Consider the following 23,492-nt stretch of genomic DNA (forward strand, 5'->3'; position numbering starts at 1 on the left):
TGATCAGCCATGATCACATTGAATGGCAGTGCTGGGTTGAGGGCTGAATGGCCTAGTTCTGCACCTATTATCTAAACACCTTATCAAAGCATTGGGTATGTGGCCTTGTGCTTAAAATGGCTAAAACGATTAGAATTAAAATTCAGTGTCAGTATTGGTGCAGAATAATGTGATGGTGCAGATAAAACAAACAGAAGATACCAGGTAGTATTTAGTGATAAACAGTTGCTCTTAAGCCTCTGTTAAATGATCAATCTGAAATACAAACCCTTTCTTCAGACATTGCCTGGCCTTTTGAATATTTTCCAAAGGATGATTTTTAAACACGTTCTAAACAAAATCATTAACTTTAGTCGAGATGTTTAGTTGTAGAACTTTATTCCTTCTTTCACCCACTACTCAAAACCCATCACTGAGGCCTGGGTCAAGACCCTTCTTCAGACTGATCTGATGGGCCTCGACCTGAAACGTCACCCATTCTCTCCCTCCAGAGATGCTGCCTGGCTCACTGTGTTACTGCAGCATTTTATGTCTGTCTCATAACTATCTACCCTTGCTCAGATTACTATGCCAGTTGGCATTGAGTGTTGTACTTATTGACTCCAAAACCTGCTGCAGTATGAAGAGACTAATCTAGAATTACTGAAAGGCATGAAAAGACTATAGTAAAAATAAAACAACTTACTTTGCTGTTGACTGTAGTCTGGCATAATGGAAGTTGGTTACTGGGTGAACTTTGCCCTGTCCCTACAACACTACTTGGCCTTCCTGGGACTAGATGAGGCTTTGGAAGGGACTTCTTCGAAAGGTTAGGTGGGTGTATCGGAGGCCTTCCTCCTCTACCCATCGAAGAACAACTTGGTCTAGAGGTTCTAGTAGATAAAGGTATCGACTTCTTTTCACCACTACATTTATATTCCACAGACGTCGCTCCTGGGTTGCCATTTTTCCTTCTGGTTATAGGAAGGTTGGAAACAGGTTTGGAGGAACCTGCAGTTACTGCTTTGGATTCTCGCAACTGATTATCAAGTAGTGGTGCATTTATGGCATTGCCACTGGAAGACTTAGGTTTGTTCTCGTTAGATCCTGAACTCGAGTCACCCTTGAGAGCTTTTTTATCTGAACAATCACCGACTGCAACATGGGTGTCATCCTGAAGGGTGGAGGACGAGATCTGGAAGGAGGAGTCAAATGGTGGATATTCTATAAATCTATGCTTCACTGCAATATTTGGGGTCGACATGCAGCCTGGAGCCCATTCTGAATTCACTGCATCGAGTTCCTCATTATGCATGGAATTTCCCAAATGTGGATTTTTGACCTGGTCTGGAGGTTCTCTGGAACTGTTGATGTTCCCAGCATTGTCTTGGTTGCCTTCACATTTTACAGAACACGCTGCATCATCTTTTCCCAAATTCCCCGCAGCATATGTATTGTTTGAGGTACTACTGTCACTATTAGACTGGATTCCCCGCAGCTCTGCTGCAGAAATTAAAGTGCTACCCTCACATTTGCTCAGTGGTACGAGACCATCCAAGTCTCTTGAAGATAGCGATGGCGTGCAACTGGCCAAGTTGGTAGTTTTGCCCGTTTTTTTCACTTCCAAGCCGATGCCGACCTTTGACTCAAATCTCTCAACCTCAGAATTGGTCGCAGTCATGGTTCCGTTTAACTGCACCACTTGGGACTTCCGGTGGCGCCATGGAGCTGTAATGGCGGCGCATTGAGATCTGCTCCCGCTAAAATCGAGAAAAAGCCGTTTTGAAAGACGGGACCGATTTAAAAATACTCACCTGAGCTGTTTGTCGCCACATTGTCGCGTGAGTGACGTCATCAGAAAGCGTCGTGAAAAATTGGAGTTTAACGGGAGTATTAAATGAGTAAAGGAAAACGTCCACGGGGTCCCAAGAAATCTACTATCAGTCTCCATCTTCAGGAAGTTCTGCAAACTCTGCAAACAACAACTGAAAGCTCCGAAGAAGAGCCTGATTCTCAATGTTCTGTGTCTGAAATGGCTGCAAACGGAGACAAAGGAGAAGGAGAAAGAGATGAAGCAATGGGAACAGACGGTAAGAAGCAATCTTACTAAGGACTTTTCCCAAATGCTAGCGGACACGAACACCACATTGGAGACTAATCTCTCTAAATTGGAGAATAATCTGTCTAAAAAAATTGATACTGCTTGTGGTGAATTAAAGGAGCTGTACATCTCTTTGAAGCAGCAGTTTAAGGATTTTGATAAAAAGTCAACGGAAGAATTTGCCAGAATGGAAAAAGATTATAAGAAGAAATTTGAGAAGATGTTTGAGAATATGAAAAAGTCTGATAAGTTGATGGAAGTTATGGAGATCATAATGAATGAGATGGCTCAGGAAATAACGAGTCTGAAAAAAGAACAAGAATTTGATCGGGAGCAACTGGTTAAAATGACTGATAAATGTCTGGACTTGGAAGTGAGGTTGAGAAGGCAGAATTTAAGAATTGTTGTACAGGAGGGACGAGAGCATGGAACTCAAACACGTGATTTTGTTACCAACTTACTTAAAGAAGCTTTTAAACTGCTGGAAAACCCGAGGATAGATGTGGCTCATCGGGTAGGATGTTTTCCAAAGAGGACCAAATGTTCCCCCAAGACAGATGATAGTGAAATTTCTCGACATCTCCACACTGGAAAATATATTGAAGATGATTCCTCATGGTGCGAATTTTACATTTTCCGGGGACAATATTAGATTTTTTCGGGATTATCCCCGTGAAATTGCTGAAAAAAGGATCTTGTTTAAAAAGACAAGAAATATCCTGAAAGGAAACCCCAAGGTGAGATATGGGGTGATATATCCTGCAAAAATGAAAATTACCTATTCTATTGAACGCTCCTTTACGGATTCAGAACTGGCATTTAAGTATGCACAAGATATCGTAAAGAAAATAGAGGAGAACGCTGAATATTAAACTTTTTAATATAAGACTTTTCTCTAATTAAGATGGCGGAACTTTTCCAGACAGTTACCAGACATGCTTATCTGTCCGGAATGTATTTTCGAGTGCAGAGTCCATGCTTCACCTTGAATGGAAAACTTAGATAAACAAAAGGAAGTCGAAGATACAGAATTAAAATTGAGGGACATGGAAAGAAACATAAACGGGCTGGAATATAAAAATCTCTGATTTAAGAAAATCTTTAATTATTATATTATATTAATATTAAATAATTAATTAATCTAACAAACTTAATAATACTAATCTTTTAATGTCATTTGCAAATATGACTAACCAATGGAGCGTGGGAGATAAGGGGGGCTTATACAATTATTATTAGATAATCTTAATATAGTTTAAAAGGAAGTACAATTGATGATATATACTAATGCACAGTAATTAACGAAAATATTAATAATAATACTAACATAATATAACCGTGTGCGAAGGAGGGAGGAGCTTTATACACTTGGAAAAGATCCAGATGCTTGGCTCTGTTTAACCCCTTGGAACCCGCTTGTACTTAAGATAAAGACTGGGATTAATGTAATAACTTTGGGTATATAAGAGATAAATTGGAAATGTATATATACATATAGAATTGACACACGTGTTTGATTTGTTTTCTGTTTTTTCCCCCCCTCTCTTTCTGAAGTCTTTTCTGTTTTTATCTGCTCTGGTTGGATACATTTTAAAAGAATATGAAAACGGCCCACAGCCGTTTACGATACTCTGTTAAGGGGACGGAGCTCAATGTACAACATCAACAACGGAAGTCTACAAATTTTTTCCCACCTTAATATCACTTTTTCTTAATCACTACCACGACTCTTATTTGTTTTTGTTTTTTTTATATCACAACACATGCTTTCTTTTTTTAATTTTATTAAGGTACTATAGAGGAAGGAGATGCAAAATAACTCGAAGTTCGGGGTGACCTCCCAACACCCAGAGTTCTGAGGTATTTGGTTGCACCATATGAATTAAAAATACCAAAAATACCAAAAATACCAAGGCAGGTATGGGATACTGAATTGGATGATCAGCCATGATCTTATTGAATGGCGGTGCAGGCTCGTAGGGCCGAATGGCCTACTCCTGCACCTATTTTCTATGCATCTATCTATGTATATCACTTTTAAATACAGATCAGAAAATCGTAGCAAAAACCTTAGCAAGGAGATTGAGTAAATATATTAGTAAATTGATCAAATCCAGATCAAACGGGGTTTATACCTAAAAGACAATCATTTAATAATTTGAGACACCTGTTTAATATAATGTACATAAAACGGAAAAAGAAGATATATCAATTGTTTCTCTGGACGCAGAGAAAGCATTTGATCAGGTAGATTGGCAGTATTTATACAAAGTACTGCAAACATTTAATATGGGAGAGAATTTTATTGTATGGGTAAAATTATTATATGACAAACCGACGGCAAGAATATTAACTAATAATATGTTATCTCCAAAATTTCAGTTATCGAGGGGCAATAGGCAGGGATATGCATTATCACCCCTGCGATTTGCCCTTATGATAGAGCACCTGGCTGAAAGTGTAAGAATTCATCCGAATATTCGGGGATATAATACTAAGGACTCAAATAATAAAATTTCATTATACGCAGACGATAAACTTCTATATATTACAAATTCACAAACGAGCATTCCAAACTTATTAAATTTAATAGAGGAATTTGGTTCTTTTTCAGGATGCAGAATAAATTGGAATAAAAGTGAAATCATAAAGCCTCAAGAATCGACACACTTATTAAAATTCCCCTTTAAAATAGCAACAGAAAAATGTAAGTGTTTGGGTATCCAAATTACTAGAAAATACAAATAATTATTTAATGCTAATTTTATGCCGTTATTAAATAAACTGACCGCATTGATTAAATTCTGGAATACACTCCCGTTGTCATTAATAGCCAGAATAAATGCTATAAAAATGATTTTTTTTACCACAAATATTATATCTATTTCAATCGATACCATTATATATACCATTTTTTTTTTTTTCAAAAAACGAGATTCTAATATTACCAACGTTATTTGTGACTATAGCTCACATAGAATTCAAAGAAAACACCTGTGTAAACCCACAGATGCTGGGGGACTTTCACTTCCGAAATTTTTGTATTATTATTGGGCAGTGCATATTAAGAATATAATTTATTGGTTGGACAGCTCTTCCCAACAGACAGAATGGATAAGAATGGAGAAAGAGGATTGTTCTCCTTGGAATATAGGAGTGATCCTCTTCTCCCCGATAAAACTGAACAACACAATATATACGAATAACCAAATTATCCATAATGCAATAAGAATTTGGAAACAAATAAAATTAACTTTAAAATTAAGAAACATATCAGTGTTAACGCCAATAGTGAATAATTCTTCATTTAAAACATCTCTTATCGATAAATCATATAACCAATGAGAAAGAATGGGAATTAATAGGATCAGTGATATGTATGAAATGGGAAATCTGTTATCATTCCAACAATTACAATTAAAATTTAAGTTGAAAAATAACCAATATTTTAAATATCTCCAGATCTGCGATGTCATGAAGAAATATATACAAGGACATCAAACTATAATTTTAGACCCACTGGAAGGAGCAATGAATATTAAGGCTGACTCACAGAAATTAATATCATATTTATATACTTGTATTTTAAATATAGAGCTACCATCGACAGAGGCACTTAGAGAAGATTGGGAACAAGAATTAATGATAAAAATCATGAAAAAAACGTGGGGAAAGTATTTGATATATATATATATCAAATACTTTCTCCACATTTTTTTCGTGATCCCAATCCCCTATATATATATATATATATATATATATATATATATATATATATATATATAAATGCTCGATTAATATAAGACATAACTTAATTCAATTTAAATTTTTACATAGATTATATTATACAAAAACTAGACTGAATAAATTTTATCCAAATACTTCTCAGATTTGTGACAAATGTTTACCTCAAAATGCCACTATAACACATTTTTTTGTTTCCTGCATAAATCTTCATAAATTCTGCAGCGATATCTTTGAAATATTTACAAAATTATTCAAGATAGAAATGGAGCCTAACACTGAAATTGTTATACTTGGAGTAACAGGAGATGGGAATAAATTGAACACATTTCAAAATTCATTTTTTACTTATGGGTTAATAATGGCAAAAAAACGTATACTCAAATTTTGGAAAAATACACCCATACCAATGCTTAAAATGTGGATTATAAACATGTTGGACACGGCACATCTTGAAGAAATGCGATTCCTAACAGTTAAACCAGACCAATTCTTAACGAGTTGGTCTCCATTTATCGACTTCTTGGAAGCATATGGTGCAACAAAATCGTAAAAACCAATTGTTTCAGGACTGGGTGAAAGATGGTCAAGAATATAAATACCTATCTCCTATGTCCTACTTTCCACTCTTTCTCTTTCTCTCTCCTACTAAAAAAATAAATAAATTTCCCTCACTTTCTCTCCCTTTTTCTTTTTCACACACCATATCACATGTTTTTCTATTTTCTATTATCTACTCTCTCTTTCTCTCTTATTATTAAAAAAAAATGCAGCTGTACATAAAATGTAACATGCCAATATATATTTGCCAATATACCAATATACCGTACTTCGAATAAATAAATAAATAAACAAATAAAATGCACAACTTGACTTGTAAGCCTGCAGTGTGACGAGGCAGTGATGTCACTGACATTACCTCCAATGCAGCTCTCAAGCTGCCATACATCGCGTCGCATTATTTTGGTCCACAGTCATGGTTTCATTTAATTGCACTTTTTCACCTGCAGATGGAGGCAACAAGGGAGTGGTCTTGCTGCAGTTATTACCCAAATTACTCTCATGTTTTGAAGTATCAAACATTGCATTTTTATGTTCAAGAGTTATGGTACCGTTTAATTCCACTTTATCTCCAATAGATGGAGGCAACAAGCAAACGGCATTGTTGGGTTCATTTCCCAAATTATAGTCTTGCTTTGATGTATCAAAGGTAGCATCTTTACAGTCATTCCCTGCCACGATTTCAGCCGCTTGAAGCTCTGTGGTTGTGGATAGAGCCAACTTGCAACTCATCGAGGCAGTCGCTTTGCCATCATGACCAAGAAAGTCTTCATGCTTTGACTTTTCAAATGTTGCATTATGATCAAATACCGTCATAGTTCCATTTAATTGCACGTCATCTTGGACATTCAGGGACATCTTGGAATCCGACAAGATGGAAGCCGAGAGATAATTTCCAAAGCTGGTTTCATGTTTTAATGCCTCAAATGTTACATTTGCCAGCGTCATGGTTTCATTCAACTTGATCAAGTCTCCGCGACCAACACTGGGCACAGTTGGAGTCTGGAATTCATTTCCCAGACCAAAACTCGGTTTTGGCACACTTAAATTGTCATGGCTTAGCACGGATCCTTTACACAAGAGCAAGTCTGTCTCAGAGAGAGAGATTTTGGAGTTTGTTGAAGTCTTTGTTTCGATGACACTTTTATCAGATAATTCATTCTCTGCCCGCATATTTGATGTATCGTAGAAAACCATGGTTTCATTTGATTCCATTAAATTTCCCTTACTTAAGTAAGGTCTGAGGGTGGGCGACAAGCTCACAAGATTTCTGGAATAAACTTCTGACTTTGACACATTTGTATCTTCATCCTTGAGATCATGAGGGTCGCTCAGCATGGTGGTGTCATCAAACCGAATCAAATTATGTGGAGAATAGGGCAGATTTCCTGAGTCTTCTGTCATGGAACTAAAAAATGAATCTTTAAGTTTTATGTCAACTTCAGTATGGATTAGTTGACATCCAGCATCCTTTAAACTATTTCCTGGCAACTCAGCGGTATAGCGAATTTGTGGGGATTTTACTAGAGAGATGTCTGAACACGAGAGTACCGTAAAATCAATCACAGGCTCTTGATCTATTCTAGAATTGTCCATGAGGCATGCATTTCGTGCATAGTTGCTTTCATTGCTCATTTGAGCAGCTATACGCAAACACTCTTGTTTGACGAAGCTGGGTAATAAACCCGACAGATTATGCGGCTCGATAGGGATATCTGGTAAGTGTGCTGAAAGTGCTGACTCGGGCTGAAGGGTATTGCTGGCAGCATCAATGCTGGGCAGATCATGCCGCTGCATGACCTCATCCACGCTCTTGCGCCTGGCATCGTTGTCACCAGAACATGGGAGACAAAATGTTGCATTGAGCAGGTTTTCTTTTGAGCATGCAGCTTTTGTAAATGTAGTGTCCATCTTCCCACCCATCTTTCTGAGCTCATTCTGATTGAAGGAGCCCATGTTGTTTCGCCTACCTCTAATAGTTGAAACACTTGATCTTGGCAATTGGTTCCTAAACGATTTCAGGTCGTTGGCTTCAATGGTGGTTTTCCTCAAACCAGTGGGTGGCTTTCCCAGACTGTTAAGTAGTAGTTTTTTTCTGCTCTGCAGTGGAACTCTACATTTCGCTCTTATCTCGTGAATCTCTTTAGCTGCGGTCGGTGCTGCATTCTTCAAATTCCTGGAGGAAAACTTGGTGCAGCATGGCGTTATGTAGATAGCGAGGATCTCATTGAAGTCAATCTGGCAATGATCATTTACTAGCAAGGATTGGGAATTAAAAAAAGAAAAGCAGCATATTAGTTGAGTGGGAACAGTATTTTTTTCTATCAACAGTTCATTACAGTCAATGGCAAGACTTTGGGGAGTGTTGTAGAGCAGAGGGATCTAAGAGTGCAGGTACACAGTTCCTTGATAGTGGCATCACAGGTAGATATGGACTGTGGGGGGAGAAATAAATTAGTTTGGGGTGGGTGGAAGGGCAGTTGGAGATTAACCATGGCTAAAATAAAGAGCTATATACAACCTAGACCCCATTATGATGAATTAGAATTTGAAGACAGGATAAAAAAGGGTAGACAAAACTGCTGGAGAAACTCAGTGGGTGAGACAACATCTATGGAGAGAAGGAACAGGTGATGTTTCGGGTCGAGACCCTTCTTCAGGCTGATGTGGGGGCGGGGGGCGGGAAGAAGAAAGGAAGAGACAGTGGGCTGTGGGAAAGCAGGGGAGGGGAAGGAGGGAGAAAGCAGGGACTACCTAAAATTAGAGAAGTCAATGTTCATACCCAAGTTCATAGGTGTAAACTACCCAAGCAAAATATGAGGTGCTGCTCCTCCAATTTGCAGTGGGGCTCACTCTGGCCATGGAGGAGGCCCAGAATAGAAAGGTCGGATATGGAATGGGAGGGGGAGTTGAAGTGCTGAGCCACCAGGGATCAGGTTGGTTAATGCAAACTGTGCAGAGGTGTTGGGCGAAGCGATCGCCAAGCCTGTGCTTGGTCTCACCGATGTAGAGTAGTTGACACCTGGAACAGCGGAATCAATAGATGAGGTTGGAGGAGGTGCAGGTGAACCTCTGCCTCACCTGGAAAGACCGCTTAGGTCCTTGGATGGAGTCAAGGGGGGAGGTAAAGCGACAAGTGTAGCATTTCCTGTGGTTGCAAGGGAAAGTGCCCAGAGAGGGGGTGGTTTGGGTGGGAAGGGACGAATTGACCAGGGAATTACGGAGGGAGCGGTTAAAAAGGGGAATTTCTATAAAGTCAGTGAAATGGGAATGATGGCAGTAATAGAAAAGAAAAGCTGCTCTTGCTGTATGCAAAATATGTATCAAAATAAAAATCTGCCTTTCTAGCATTAAACTAGATGGTTTCAACGAGATTACAATTTGAAGAGAAGCAAAGCGATGCTGGCACTAACTAGATTATCAACATATAACTAGATTACAGATGATTTGTTTTAATCATTCTGAATCGCAATAAACTCGTCAAAATGCAGTTAAATATTAAACTGATCAGCTGGATGGTCTCAGCGACATAGAAAACAAACCAGGCTTCCCGTGCATAGAATAGCTTAGGTCAAAAATCAAAGTCCAAAACTCCATTTGCTCCATTTATAATTTTAGGCCACCCAAACAATTAAACTACAAAAAAAACCCTCTGATGTTTAGTTTAGTTCAGGGTTGCAGCGTGCACATAGGCCCTTTGATCATTCTAGTCCACGCCGACACACTACACTCTGTTATCCCACTTTCTCATCCGCTCCCCATATCGTTTATTAAAAAAAAGGCTTCCAAGATGAGGACACAATTAAATTCAAATTCGGAAATTCACACGCACGCCATCCATTTTCAATATGCAATGGAAGACATTTAAAGGCTGCATGGATGAACTACAAAAATTGTTCATCCCTGTTTGGCAAAAGAATAAATCAGGGAAGATAGTACATCCGTGGATAACAAGGGAAATCAGGGATAGTATCAAAGTGAAGGATGATGCGTACAAATTAGCCAGAAAAAACAGTATACCGGAGGACTGGGAGAAATTCAGAGACCAGCAGAGGAGGACAAAGGGCTTAATTAGGAAAGGAAAAATAGATTATGAAAGAAAACTGGCAGGGAACATAAAAACTGAGTGCAAAAGTTTTTATAGATATGTGAAAAGAAAGAGATTAGTTAAAACAAATGTAGGTCCCTTGCAGTCAGAAACAGGTGAGTTGATCATGGGGAACAAGGATATGGCGGACATATTGAATAACTACTTTGGTTCCGTCTTCACTAAGGAAGACATAAATAATTTGCCGGAAATAGCAGGGGTCAAAGGAGTTGGAGGAATTGAGTGAAATCCAGGTTAGCCGGGAAGTGGTGTTGGGTAAATTGAATGGATTAAAGGCCGATAAATCCCCAGGGCCAGATAGGCTGCATCCCAGAGTACTTAAGGAAGTAGCTCCAGAAATAGTGGATGCATTAATAATAATCTTTCAAAACTCTTTAGAATCTGGAGTAGTTCCTTAGGATTGGTGGGTAGCAAACGTAACCACACTTTTTAAGAAGGGAGGGAGAGAGAAAATGGGGAATTACAGACCAGTTAGTCTAACATCGGTAGTGGGGAAACTGCTAGAGTCAGTTATTAAAGATGGGATAGCAGCACATTTGGAAAGTGGTGAAATCATTGGACAAAGTCAGCATGGATTTACGAAAGGTAAATCATGTCTGACGAATCTTATAGAATTTTTCGAGGATGTAACCAGTAGCGTGGATAGGGGAGAACCAGTGGATGTGGTGTATCTGGACTTCCAGAAGGCTTTCGACAAGGTCCCACATAAGAGATTAGTATACAAACTTAAAGTACACAGCAATGGGGGTTCAGTATTGATGTGGATAGAGTGCTGGCTGGCAAACAGGAAGCAAAGAGTATGATTAAACGGGTCCTTTTCACAATGGCAGGCAGTGACTAGTGGGGTACCGCAAGGCTCAGTGCTGGGACCCCAGCTATTTACAATATATATTAATGATCTGGATGAGGGAATTGAAGGCAATATCTCCAAGTTTGTGGATGACACTAAGCTGGGGGGCAGTGTTAGCTGTGAGGAGGATGCTAGGAGACTGCAAGGTGACTTGGATAGGCTGGGTGAGTGGGCAAATGTTTGGCAGATGCAGTATAATGTGGATAAATGTGAGGTTATCCATTTGGGTGGCAAAAACAGGAAAGCAGACTAATATCTAAATGGTGGCCGACTAGGAAAAGGGGAGATGCAGCGAGACCTGGGTGTCATGGTACACCAGTCATTGAAAGTAGGCATGCAGATGCAGCAGGCAGTGAAGAAAGCGAATGGTATGTTAGCTTTCATAGCAAAAGGATTTGAGTATAGGAGCAGGGAGGTTCTACTGCAGTTGTATAGGGTCTTGGTGAGACCACACCTGCAGTATTGCGTACAGTTTTGGTCTCCAAATCTGAGGAAGGACATTATTGCCATAGAGGGAGTGCAGAGAAGGTTCACCAGACTGATTCCTGGGATGTCAGGATTGTCTTATGAAGAAAGACTGGATAGACTTGGTTTATACTCTCTAAAATTTAGGAGATTGAGAGGGGATCTTATAGAAACTCACAAAATTCTTAAGGGACAGGCTAGATGCAGGAAGATTGCTCCCGATGTTGGGGAAGTCCAGGCCAAGGGGTCACAGCTTAAGGATAAGGGGGACATCCTTTAAAACCGAGATGAGAAGAACTTTTTTCACACAGAGAGTGGTGAATCTCTGGAACTCTCTGCCACAGAGGGTAGTCGAGGCCAGTTGATTGGCTATATTTAAGAGGGAGTTAGATGTGGCCCTTGTGGCTAAGGGGATCAGAGGGTATGGAGAGAATGCAGGTACGGGATACTGAGTTGGATAATCAGCCATGACCATATTGAAGGGAGGTGCAGGCTCGAAGGGCCGAATGGCCTACTCCTGCACCTAATTTCTATGTTTCTATGTTTCTAATACAGTCACAGCTCTGATTCAGCCAAGAAACAATCGAACTGAACGGCTTTCAGTTTAGAGATAAAGTGACCTTCCACCCACCGAGTCTGCGCTGACCAGCGATCCCCGCACACTAACACTATCCTACACACTAGGGACAATTTACAAGTTTTACCAAAGCCAATTCACCTACAAACCTGTACGTCTTTGGAGTGTGGAAGGAAACGAGAACTCCCAGAGAGAGCCCACACGGTCACGAGAAAGACGTACAGTCAGCGCCCAAGGTCGGGATCGAACCCGGGTCTCTGGCGCTGTCCATGTACCTCCCCCTACAATAAATGTGCTGTTACTCCGCAAATTAACACAGGAATGCCTTGAAGTGTAAACTTGCAACACGATGCATATCAGTAGGTATGTTAGCGGCGCTGCAATTCTACTTGATTTTTGGGGGCGGGATTAAAACGCGTTTTTTCCTTACCTTGTCCTGGATTATATTTGGTTGGAGCGCAAGCTTTTGCTGAAGAATCGTTCCTACGGCCGTTCTGTGTCTTTTTTTTTTAAATCGGCCGACTAGTTCAGTGCTGGAGTCATTTTAAAATCAGCTTCTAAAGCCGTCAACGTCGACAACGGGGACGGATTTCATGTAGGTGACAGGTAAAAGAAAGCCGTATATTTTTATGTATAAAAGTGGGCCTTAAGATGCCTTTAGTTCACATTTTAAGTTGCGAAACGGTGATTTAGTCCCCATACGAACTGGCATGCTGATATTGGGGTCTAAATCACCGCAAACCGCAAAGTTCCAAATGATCGCGTTCCAGAAAAACCCACTCGCAAGATGATTTAAATGGCCATTAATTTACAGGTATTAAACATTAAATTCCTTCCATTTGGCCTATAAATCCTAGACAATGAGATTTAAAAATTATGTTATATTGTGAATTCTTGTGTGAATGTTATTTGGACACTTAGGTTATTTAAAAATGTTAATCTATTCTTAAGAAATTGATAGATGTTTAGATCTAGTAATTGAATTTTGCAATTAGCTACAATTAGGTAACTAACTAATTATATGCATTAATTACAAGTCATCTAAGTAAGATTGTTTCATATTTGTTTCAGAATGCTTCAATCTATAATAACTGAACATTTCTTTGAGTTCTCTTAATTTTTAAGAAAGTTATGGGCATTTGACTGTCATCGATCACAGCTTTTGTGTTGTCAATGGAAAAGCAATAGGGAACAAGATGCTAATTTCCGAGTATGAAAATGGCCATAACTTTTTTAATACTGAAGATATGAAAGTGAATTAGGTGTCAAATTAAACTTATTTTTATGCTTTATCTGATGGGATAAATTACAGACTTGATTTTTTAAATCTCAAAATTTTGTAACATTGCTAGTTTCAGTTTATCTTCCACAGAAATTATAATGGTCAGCTCAGGGTGAAATTGAAGACTGACCCGTGCAGGAAGGAACTGCCGATGCCGGTTTAAACTGAGGATAGACATAAACAGCTGGAGCAAAGTCAGCGGGTGAGGCAGAATGTGGAGAAGACTGGCCTGTTGCTTTAAAAGGCGTGAGAAACAGACACGGCCCTTACCTGGTCTGTTTCAAACAGTGCGCACTCACTGCCCATTGGTCAGTGAGGACCACCTACTCCACCCTAGCATCCAATCAGCGCTTCTTTCCAGCAATGGTGCACCTCGGTTGGCTATTCCTGCCACCAATCGCCAGGCCGATTGCGTGCACTTGCTGGAGTCTGGTCCAAAGATCTTGGGTCTGGTCCGGACTTGCTGCAGGAACCTATAGGATCTTTGGCAGGAACGGAGCAGGAAGGAAGTGCAGATGCTGCTTTAGACACACACACAGGCACATGCAGACAGACACACGCGCAGGCACACAATGTACACGGATCAATGGTGTTTAAAATACATGATAAATAGAGTTATAGGGAACAACGACATGCCACGAGGAGCACACATTAAATCCTTAATTTCCTTCCCAATGTATGATGACTGTAACATATATAATTCTATTCTTATGATCCCGACAATATTATATAAGACATTTTTTGGTACATGAGCAAGTTATTAGAAAGTCTTCTTTTATAGATCTAGACTTAGCACAATAATAAAGGTAGACAAAAATACTGGAGCATTGTGTCTACCTTCGATTTTCCAGCATCTGCAGTTTCTTCTTAAACAATAATAAAGGTATCAATTTTTACACTGCTGTACATTTTTGGTTTTGTTCTTGTTGTAAGGCAGGCATGGTATTGTAAGCACTTCTACATTTAAGATAAATCAAGTCAAGTCAAGAGAGTTTATTGTCATGTGTCCCAGATAGGACAATGAAATTCTTGCTTTGCTTCAGCACAACAGAATATAGTTGGCATGAATACAGAATATATTCAGTAGGCATAAATTGATCTACTAGAGCAAAAATGCATCTTCAATATACATGTCTCTCCCCACCCCTGAAAACAATTGCAATTAAGTGACATATCATCCATTCTGCAGTTATGTAGTTATAATCAGATTTGTTCTTATAAGTTAATTCTATATGATATGTTACTGTAATTTCAGATGTTGACAGTGGGTCCAGAATACTCGTTGATAAGATCTCCTATAGGGAACTACGGAGTACTTGTCAAAGAACTGCCGTCTTTGTTCTGAACACCCTGTATATCTCCACATAAACCAATAAATTATGTAAATCTTACCATAAATGACATAAATAAAAAGTGTTATCCTTGTTTATGAATTTTGTTGTAGAACGATTTAAAATTGAGTGGATTGATGCAATATACTGCTAACCCACAAATGTTTAGTTATGAGAATTGAATTGAATTGAATTTCCTTTATTGCCTGCAGTCATACATACAATGATACAATAATAACAACAATAAACACAAATTAACTTCCACCACAGTGAGTCCTCCAAACACCTCCTCACTGTGGTGGAGGCAAAAAATCTTAGGGTTGTAGTCTCTCCCTGTGCTCCCTCTGCGCTGAGGCAATTCCCCACCGGGCGATGGTATGAACAGTCCCGCAGCTCACCGAACCCCGCGAACGGGCCGGGTCAAACACTGCGGCCCGGGGTGGTCGAAGCCGCCGCACCTCAAGTCCAGCACACGCAGCCGCCGGCCCGCGGCTGAACCCAGGACCCTGGGCACCGCCGCCAGAACGTCGCCCCAGCCACCGGAGCACCGTCCCAGCCCCCGGACCGGATCGCCCTCACGTGAGTACCGTTCCACCCTCGGGCTGGGCCACTCCGACGGGAGTGCCATTCCTCCCTCGGCTGGGCCACTCCAGCGGGAGTGCCGTTCCTCCCTCGGGCTGGGCCACTACAGCGGGAGTGCCGTTCCTCCCTCGGGCTGGGCCACTCCGACGGGAGTGCCGTTCCACCCTCGGGCTGGGCCACTCCAGCCCCTCACCATGCCGCTCTCACGGGAGCACCGTTCCATCCCAGGCTGGGCCGGGAGCGAGCCCAGGACGAGTCCCGTCAGCTGCCTCCAGAGTCCCGAGGTCGCCGGCTCCGCTAGGCCTCAGCGTAGACGGAGAAGGGGGATACGACAAAAAGGTCGTATTCCCCCGAAGGGAGTGACAGCAGCCCCCGTTTCACCCCCCACCCCCCTCCCCACATAAACACAGCCTATTGTGATGCCACAGATATTCACATTTAAAAACTCACTCAGAGCTCGGGTGGCTGCGAGCGGCTGCTGGGCCCGGACAGTGGAACCGCAGCTAGACCGGGGGCTCGCAGGTGACCCGGGAACTGCAGCTAGTCCAGGAGGGTCCTGGCCCCTATACAAAAAAGGCTACGGACCCCTGGACTAAACCAAACCCTCGATCCTGTCCCGCCATCCTTTTTTCAAAATTTAGCAACTCAAATGGTGGTACGTCTTCATTGCCGGGAAATACAGTAACTCATTTCCCTCAAATATATGTAGATTTCCCTCAAATATATGTTAAATTAAAAACTAAACTATGGTAGCAATGCACAGTTTTCATGTTTAATGCTCGCACTTCTGCATCAATGTAGGTATGTATACACTATATTTCTTTACACTAATATAGAATGAAAAAATATCTTGGCATGTGTTCATTTATATTTTATTCACAATATTAGGATTTCAGAGAGAGGTTGAATGAAAGAAAAAAAAGTTCAACAAAATTAGGATCACAAGAAAGAAACTAGAGAAACATACATGTGTGTGTTATATATTTATATACATATATATCACACATATATACGCATCATATATATTATATATATAATTAATATATGTGTTTATATACTGTATATATAAGAAACTAGAGAAATATGTATGTGTGTTATATAATTATATACATCAATATCACATTTATATATGTGTGTGTATCATCTATTATATATTAAAACTCTGTGGCTGCCGCCTGCCGTCCGTCCGGCTGCCTTTCTGCCTTTTGATTCGTTCCATCGTGTGATGTCACAATGCCCAATACTCGCAGATGTCCAATCGGAATGGATCCATTTACATGGACGGCTGCTGGCCGCCTTTCTTCCTTTGAATCCCTGCAATTCCGAAACCAGACGCAGAATCGCCAACATCTTTTCCATTTCGGTAGAGATTTCACTTTTCTTTCAAAGTATCCGCTCCTGATTACATTTCATCGTGTTTATGTACACATTTTTAATGAAATCCTTCTCCGCCCCTCCCAATATTTCAAAAATAAACTGGCTTCTCACCCATAGAAGCAGCACCAGCCCCAGCCCCTGGTGAACGTTCCATCGTGTGATGTCACAATGCCCGATGCTCACAGATGTCCAATCGGAATGGATCCATTTACATATGCCTTTGCAGGAGCACCAGCCCATGGTGAACGTTCCATCGTGTGATGTCACAATGCCCAATGCTCAAAGACATTGTTGCCATAGAGGGAGTACAGAGAAGGTTCACCAGACTGATTCCTGGGATGTCAGGACTTTCATATGAATAAAGACTGGATAGACTCGGCTTGTACTCACTAGATTTTAGAAGATTGATGGGAGATCTTATAGAAACTTACAAAATTCTTAAGGGGTTGGACAGTCTAGATTCAGGAAGATTGTTCCAGATGTTGGGGAAGTCCAGAACAGCGGGTCACAGTTTAAGGATAAGGGGTAAATCTTTTAGGACCCAGATGAGAAAAACATTTTTCACACAGTGAATCTCATGGTGAATCTCTGGAATTCACTGGCACAGAAGGTAGTTGAGGCCAGTTCATTGGCTATATTTAAGAGGGAGTTAGATGTGGCCCTTGTGGCTAAAGGGATCAGGGGGTATAGAGAGAAGGCAGGTACAGGATACTGAGTTGGATGATCAGCCATTATCATATTGAATGGTGGTGCAGGCTCACGGGGCCGAATGGCCTACTCCTGCACTTAATTTCTATGTTTCTATATCCCCACCCCTCTCCCTCTCCCACCCATCCCTCTCTCCCCCCCCCCCTTCCTCTCTCTCCTCCCGCCCCCTTCCCCCTGCCCCTCTATCCCTCTTCCACCACTCCCCCTACCCCTCCTTCCCCACTCTTCCACTTCTCTCCCATTACCCCACCCCTCTCCCTCCCCATCCCCTCTCTCTTCCCCTCCCTTCCCCCCTCTCTCCCCCACCCCTTCCTCCTACCCCTCTGTTCCTCTTTCACCACTCCCCCATCCCTCTTCCACCACTCCCGCTACCCTTCTACCCCCCATCCCCCTCCCTCCCCACTCTTCCACTTTTCTCACCCTTCTCTCCTCCCCCTCCCCCTCCTCACCCCTCTCCCTCTCCCATCCCTCTCTTCCCACCCCCTTCCCTCTCTACCCCACCCCTTCCCTCTCTCCCCCTGCCCCTATCCCTCTGTCCCTCTTCCATCACTCCCCCTACCCCTCTCCTCCTCCCTCCCCACTCTTCCACCTCTTCCCCCTCCACTCTCCCTCCCCACTCTTTCCCCTCTCTCCCCCCACCCCTCTCCCCATTCTTAAGGGGTTGGACTAAGTAAACATAGTAAAGATAAGGAGACATCAGTTTATGAATTTGACCCATATTATTGAGGGTGGGAGCGGAGGGCACGTAATCCCTCATCGTAACTCCTCATAAAATACAGATCAAACTTCAAACTGGTAAGTTCTCGTTTAATCTTACTATTTTACTTCGTAGTCACGTGAGTGATTCCGTGAAGATTTCAAAGCTCTGTGATTTCAAACCGTGTAACAGTTATTACTACATCACTGCCGAAGTCTTTGAGGGAGGAAGTGTGTTATCGTAATCAACCAATGAATCTGTTTGTAGAAAAACACAATGGTATTTTTTAACAATAACAACAAAGAAATTAAATTGCTCCCCTGGCCTTAAATTAAATATTTGCAGTCTGTAAAATCTTTCCTGCAAATAAAACAGGTTTTGCCAACGGCTTATTATAAAATTTCTGAACGGTCTTTCCCCCCACCATCCTGCTGTACATGTTAGTTTTTATCCCAGCAGCTTTTAGCACCTGCTTGAGCCATCTCGAAATGGCTCGTCACCCGACCATAAGGTTTTTTATGACTGACCCACAAGGCTTTTCATCTCACTCGAATATTTTGGTTGTGTCTATGTAGGATAATAGGGTCATGGCACATTACCGTGTTTCTGGCGGGTAAGCCCGGAATTCCACGACTGGATTAGGTGTTCCTGGTCTGCTCTGTTTGATCATTCCCTGGATAACGACAGAGATCTGGTCTGGAGCTGTGAGCATGGTGTCCAGTCGCAATAGGTGGAGTGACTGGACCCTCTGTGCAGTTACAAGTGCCATCAACATGAGTGTTTTGAGCATAGATGGTTTCAGGTTGAGGGATCTGGCTGGTGGGCATCCCCTGAGGTATGTCAGGACCACACTGACATCCCATATATGGGTGTACCTTGGTCTAGGGGTTAGAGTTGTAAATATCCTTCATTAGTTTGACCACCAGCTGGTGGGACCCCATGGCCTGTTGTCCTGGAGCTGGTTTTAAATAGACAGGCAGGGCAATTCTAGCTGTGTTGATGGCTCTGTAGTTGAAGTCCTTCATCGTGGTGAAGGTTCGCCAGGAATTCCAGTACGTTGGTAACTGTAGCGGTTGAGTAGGTGGTCCCTGTATCCAAGCAGTACTTCTCCCATTTTTTGATGCTGGACAAGTGCTGTTTTTTAGTGGATGTTCAGAGGGATGCTGACATGGTGTCGACAGTTTGTTATGATAATCCCAGTCCCAGAAGTGGTTTGTGCAGAATCTGCAACCCAGGAGTTTGATTTTTTCATGGCACGGGTGCCTTGTGTCCAACACTGGGTGTTAATAATTCTGGGTCACTGGGGAATACCATCGGAGTTCCAACAACCATGTCATGGAGTATTGGGAACCATGGCTGTGTAGGCCAGTCGGTTACTATCAAAATACCTGAAGCAGAGTCCATTTGTACTGTGCGTAGCCCCCGACTGATGAGGCAGAAGGGAGGAAATGAATAGAAGAAAATTTCCCCAATTCAGCGCGAACGCATCTACCGCTGCTGCTTCAGGGTCTAGTTCCCAAGCGACATACATAGGTACCTGGTGATTTAGTCTAGATGCAAATAAATCGATATCTAGCGTGCCATATTGCTTGATAACTTTTGTGAAAAATATATATTTTTGGGGTTTTAACATCCGTTCGATGTTGTCATTAAATGTACGTGATCTGGTGTCTGCCACTGTATTTAGCTTACCTGGTAGGTAAGTTACTGATAGCCAAATATGTCTTTGGACACACCATTGCCAAATTGTATTGACCAACTTGTCGCATGATGCCGATTTTATGCCGCCCATATGGTTAATGTAGGCCACCACCGTAGTATTATCTATTTATAACCGTACATGCAAGTGATGCATATTTATGCATATGCTTTTAAACCATAAAAAGTCACCCAAACATCTCTAGATAATTAATGCCCAGTGTAAGTGGTAACGATGATTCTGAGTTAGTCCATCTACTACTTGTGCTGGATATAGAGTTAGGTGCTCCCCAGTCTTGAGCACTGGCATCTGTTTGGATAACTGACATAGGGTTAGTGATGATAATAGGGCTGAAACTGTAGTTCTGATATTACTTCAGTGGGTAACTTCATGAAACGATCATAATGACCTGTATGTCATTTTTTGGTACAAAGCTCCGAATTATGTAGCTGGAAATGCTGCTACCATTATCCCAATTACTCTGTTACTTGTCGAGTAGTTGGTAGTTTGTTGACCATTAAATTGTTGTACGATTGTGCCAATTCAACTATGTTGTCTCTTGGCAATGTTACAGTCACGTAGACTGAATTAATTGTGAAGCCCAAGTAGTCCATGATAGAGGATGGCTTCAACTTAGATTTATCTGGATGTAAGACAACCCCAGGGTTTCGAATAACTGTTTGGTAGCTGAACAGCTAACATAGTCAAATTCATGGTCTTGCTTACCATTTAGGATATCATCAAGATATGCCATGACAATATGTTTTTGTCTTCTGAATATTGCCAGAGCTGGTTTTAGTGTCTTGGTGAATAATCTTGGGCTGATGTGAACCCATTGGGTAACGCTTTAAACTGCTATAGCTGCCCCATCCAGTTCAATTTCAGGTATCTGCGATGATCCTTGTGAATGGTACTAAATGGTAAACATCTTTAAGATGAATGCTTGCCATGAAGTATCCTTTGGAATTTAGTTGTTTGGCAGTAACAACTGGTTCTATTTTGAAATGTATATACTTAACAAACATATTTAGTGAAGTTAAGCCAATGATGATGGGACATCCGCCATCCTTTTAGGGTTTAGTGAATATTTTTGATATGAATTGCAAAGGTTCAGGTTTCCCCATGATACCCTTTGTAATTATTCTCACCAGTTCAGCTTGTCCCTCTTGTTTCTTTAACGGAGAGAGGAATAATACCCTCTGGGGTGAATGTTGACCTGGTGGCAATTTTTCTAGTATGAATTGTATTCACTAATGCCATTGAGTATATACTGATCACTCATGATAGACTCCCATGTGTTGGTATGCTCTATATACTGGTAGGAACCAGACCCACCTACCTCCATGGTTATGGATATTCTCCTGTTTCCTGCCGGTCCAACGAGTGTTGCACGTTGTCTGACGTGGCGGTGACATTGGGGGGTGGTACATTTTCCATGGGGTCCGCTCTGGGCCCTGGTCTAAATAAGACTTTCGGTTATAGATGCGGACCCGAGCTTTCATCAGTCCGATATGGTAGACGTTGACTGATGGATGCGATGGGGTGCTGATGCGTAGGAATTACTGTTTTTGGTTACTCGTCCCGACCCTGCCCTCATGAGCCGAAAGTTTTGTAAAATCCTCTTGCATGTCCTTCTTATGCTTTGTGAGTTTTTTGCCACAGAGCAGTGGGTCTGGCTCAGTGGCTGGGGTGTTATGACTTGTTTACGAAGGTTGTGGTCAACTCCGTATTTGTCCATGGAACGAGGAAAAAACAATGTGATGGCTGTCGTCAGGATTTTACCGCCTCCTGCACGTGGGGTTTCCACGTAGCTGTCCACCACACACCACACCTAGCAGCTCTTCCTGTTCCTGCACCCCTTGCATACTCCCGACATCTTCAGCCATTGCCCGTTCTTGACCAGCCCAGTCCTTGTCACCAAAGCTATCCTCTGGAAAGGAGGAAGCAATGGCACTGTGGAGGGAAAGCCTGACCCCCTCTGCGAGAGCGCCCCTCCTGGGGTGCACCTCGCTGGAGCTCCTGCTCCAAGAGCCGCTCCATGCGGCTCAGGTGGCCGTTTCTCCCCCGCCTGGGTGGAGAGACGTCCCCGTCCGATAAGTCAGAGCCACCGGCCGGAAAAAAGCCTCTTCCTTGGCTTTTACATCCAGCCCGCTGCTCAGGCGCTAGCGGGGCTGGGCTCGGTCACGGTATCGGGGTAGCGGACCGCCCGGTAAGCGGTCCTACCGCCTTGTTGCTGCCCCCGCGAGATGAAACGCTCCTCCGTGGAGTCGAGCGGGGGGCAGGTCTGTGCAGGCGGCTGTCTTCCCTCCCGTGCGGGTGGAAATACGTCCCGTCCGATATGTTGGAGCCACCGGCCGGACGCCTCCGTGGCGTTACATCCAGCCCGCTGCTTAGATGCTAGCGGGGCTGGGCTCGACGCGGTGTCGGGATAGCGGAGCGCCGGGTAAGCGGTCTTACCGCCTTGTTGTTGCCCTCGCGATGGAAACGCTCCTCCGTGGAGTCGAGCGGGGGGACAGGTCTGTTCCGTTGCTGCCCCCCCCCAGATGGACGCTACTCCGTGGAGTCGAGCGGGGGACAGGTTTGTTGCAGAGCCTTTCTTCTCTGCCGGACAGCAGAAGGCTCCCTGTGAAGGAAACCGCCGTCAGCTTACCTGACGGTCCGTTCTTTCACCTCCATAGCGGGAGAACCCGACTCCCGCTGTGCCGCTGTTGCTCTGCTGGACGTAATGCTGCGCATGCGTGCTGCACGGGTTCTTCACGGAATCACTCACGTGACTCCGAAGTAAAATAGGTGCAGGAGTAGGCCATTCGGCCCTTCGAGCCTGCACCGCCATTCAATATGATCATGGCTGTTCATCCAACTCGGTATCCTGTACCTGCCTCTCCATACCCCATGATCCCTTTAGCCACAAGGGCCACATCTAACTCCCTCTTAAATATAGCCAATGAACTGGCCTCAACTACCTTCTGTGGCAGAGAATTCCACAGATTCACCACTCTCTGTGTAAAAAATGTTTTCCTAATCTCGATCCTAAAGGATTTCCCCTTTATCCTTAAGCTGTGACCCCTTGTCCTGGACTTCCCCAACATCTGGAACAATCTTCCTGCATCTAGCCTGTCCAACCACTTAAGAATTTTGTAAGTTTCTATAAGATCCCCCCTCAATCTTCTAAATTCTAGCGAGTACAAGCCGAGTCTATCCAGTCTTTCTTCATATGAAAGTCCTGACATCCCAGCAATCAGTCTGGTGAAACTTCTCTGTGCTCCCTCTATGGCAAGAATGTCTTTCCTCAGATTAGGAGACCAAAACTGTACGCAATACTCCAGGTGTGATCTCACCAAGACCCTGTACAAAGACCCGGTACATCGTACCCGTAGCAAAATATAAAGGCAAATATAATTGCCTTCATGGCTTATGTACATCATGAGTTG

The 23,492-nt window shown here is 42.5% G+C and overlaps 1 protein-coding gene across 5 annotated transcripts; it reads right to left on the reverse strand.

Moving 5' to 3' along the window:
* Positions 1–1,885: 1,885 nt before the first annotated feature.
* Positions 1,886–14,911, reverse strand: LOC129694677 (uncharacterized). Of its 5 annotated transcripts, none has more exons than XM_055631404.1 (3): positions 13,798–13,929; positions 6,744–8,623; positions 1,886–2,015 (listed from the first exon to the last, which is right to left on the reverse strand). In XM_055631404.1, the coding sequence occupies exons 1-2, from the start codon at positions 13,843–13,845 to the stop codon at positions 6,758–6,760; spliced, it is 1,914 nt and encodes a 637-aa protein (XP_055487379.1). In that variant the 5' UTR covers positions 13,846–13,929; the 3' UTR covers positions 1,886–2,015; positions 6,744–6,757. The 5 variants fall into 5 exon arrangements, with proteins under 5 accessions (XP_055487379.1, XP_055487380.1, XP_055487378.1 ...); XM_055631405.1 differs by lacking the exon at positions 13,798–13,929 and adding an exon at positions 13,938–14,911 and having other exon boundaries at positions 1,894–2,015; positions 6,691–8,623; XM_055631403.1 differs by having other exon boundaries at positions 1,894–2,015; positions 6,691–8,623.
* Between the last annotated feature and the right edge of the window lie 8,581 nt (positions 14,912–23,492).

Source organism: Leucoraja erinacea, unplaced genomic scaffold (assembly GCF_028641065.1).
Source record: "Leucoraja erinacea ecotype New England unplaced genomic scaffold, Leri_hhj_1 Leri_750S, whole genome shotgun sequence".
Taxonomy (NCBI): Eukaryota; Metazoa; Chordata; class Chondrichthyes; order Rajiformes; family Rajidae; genus Leucoraja; species Leucoraja erinaceus.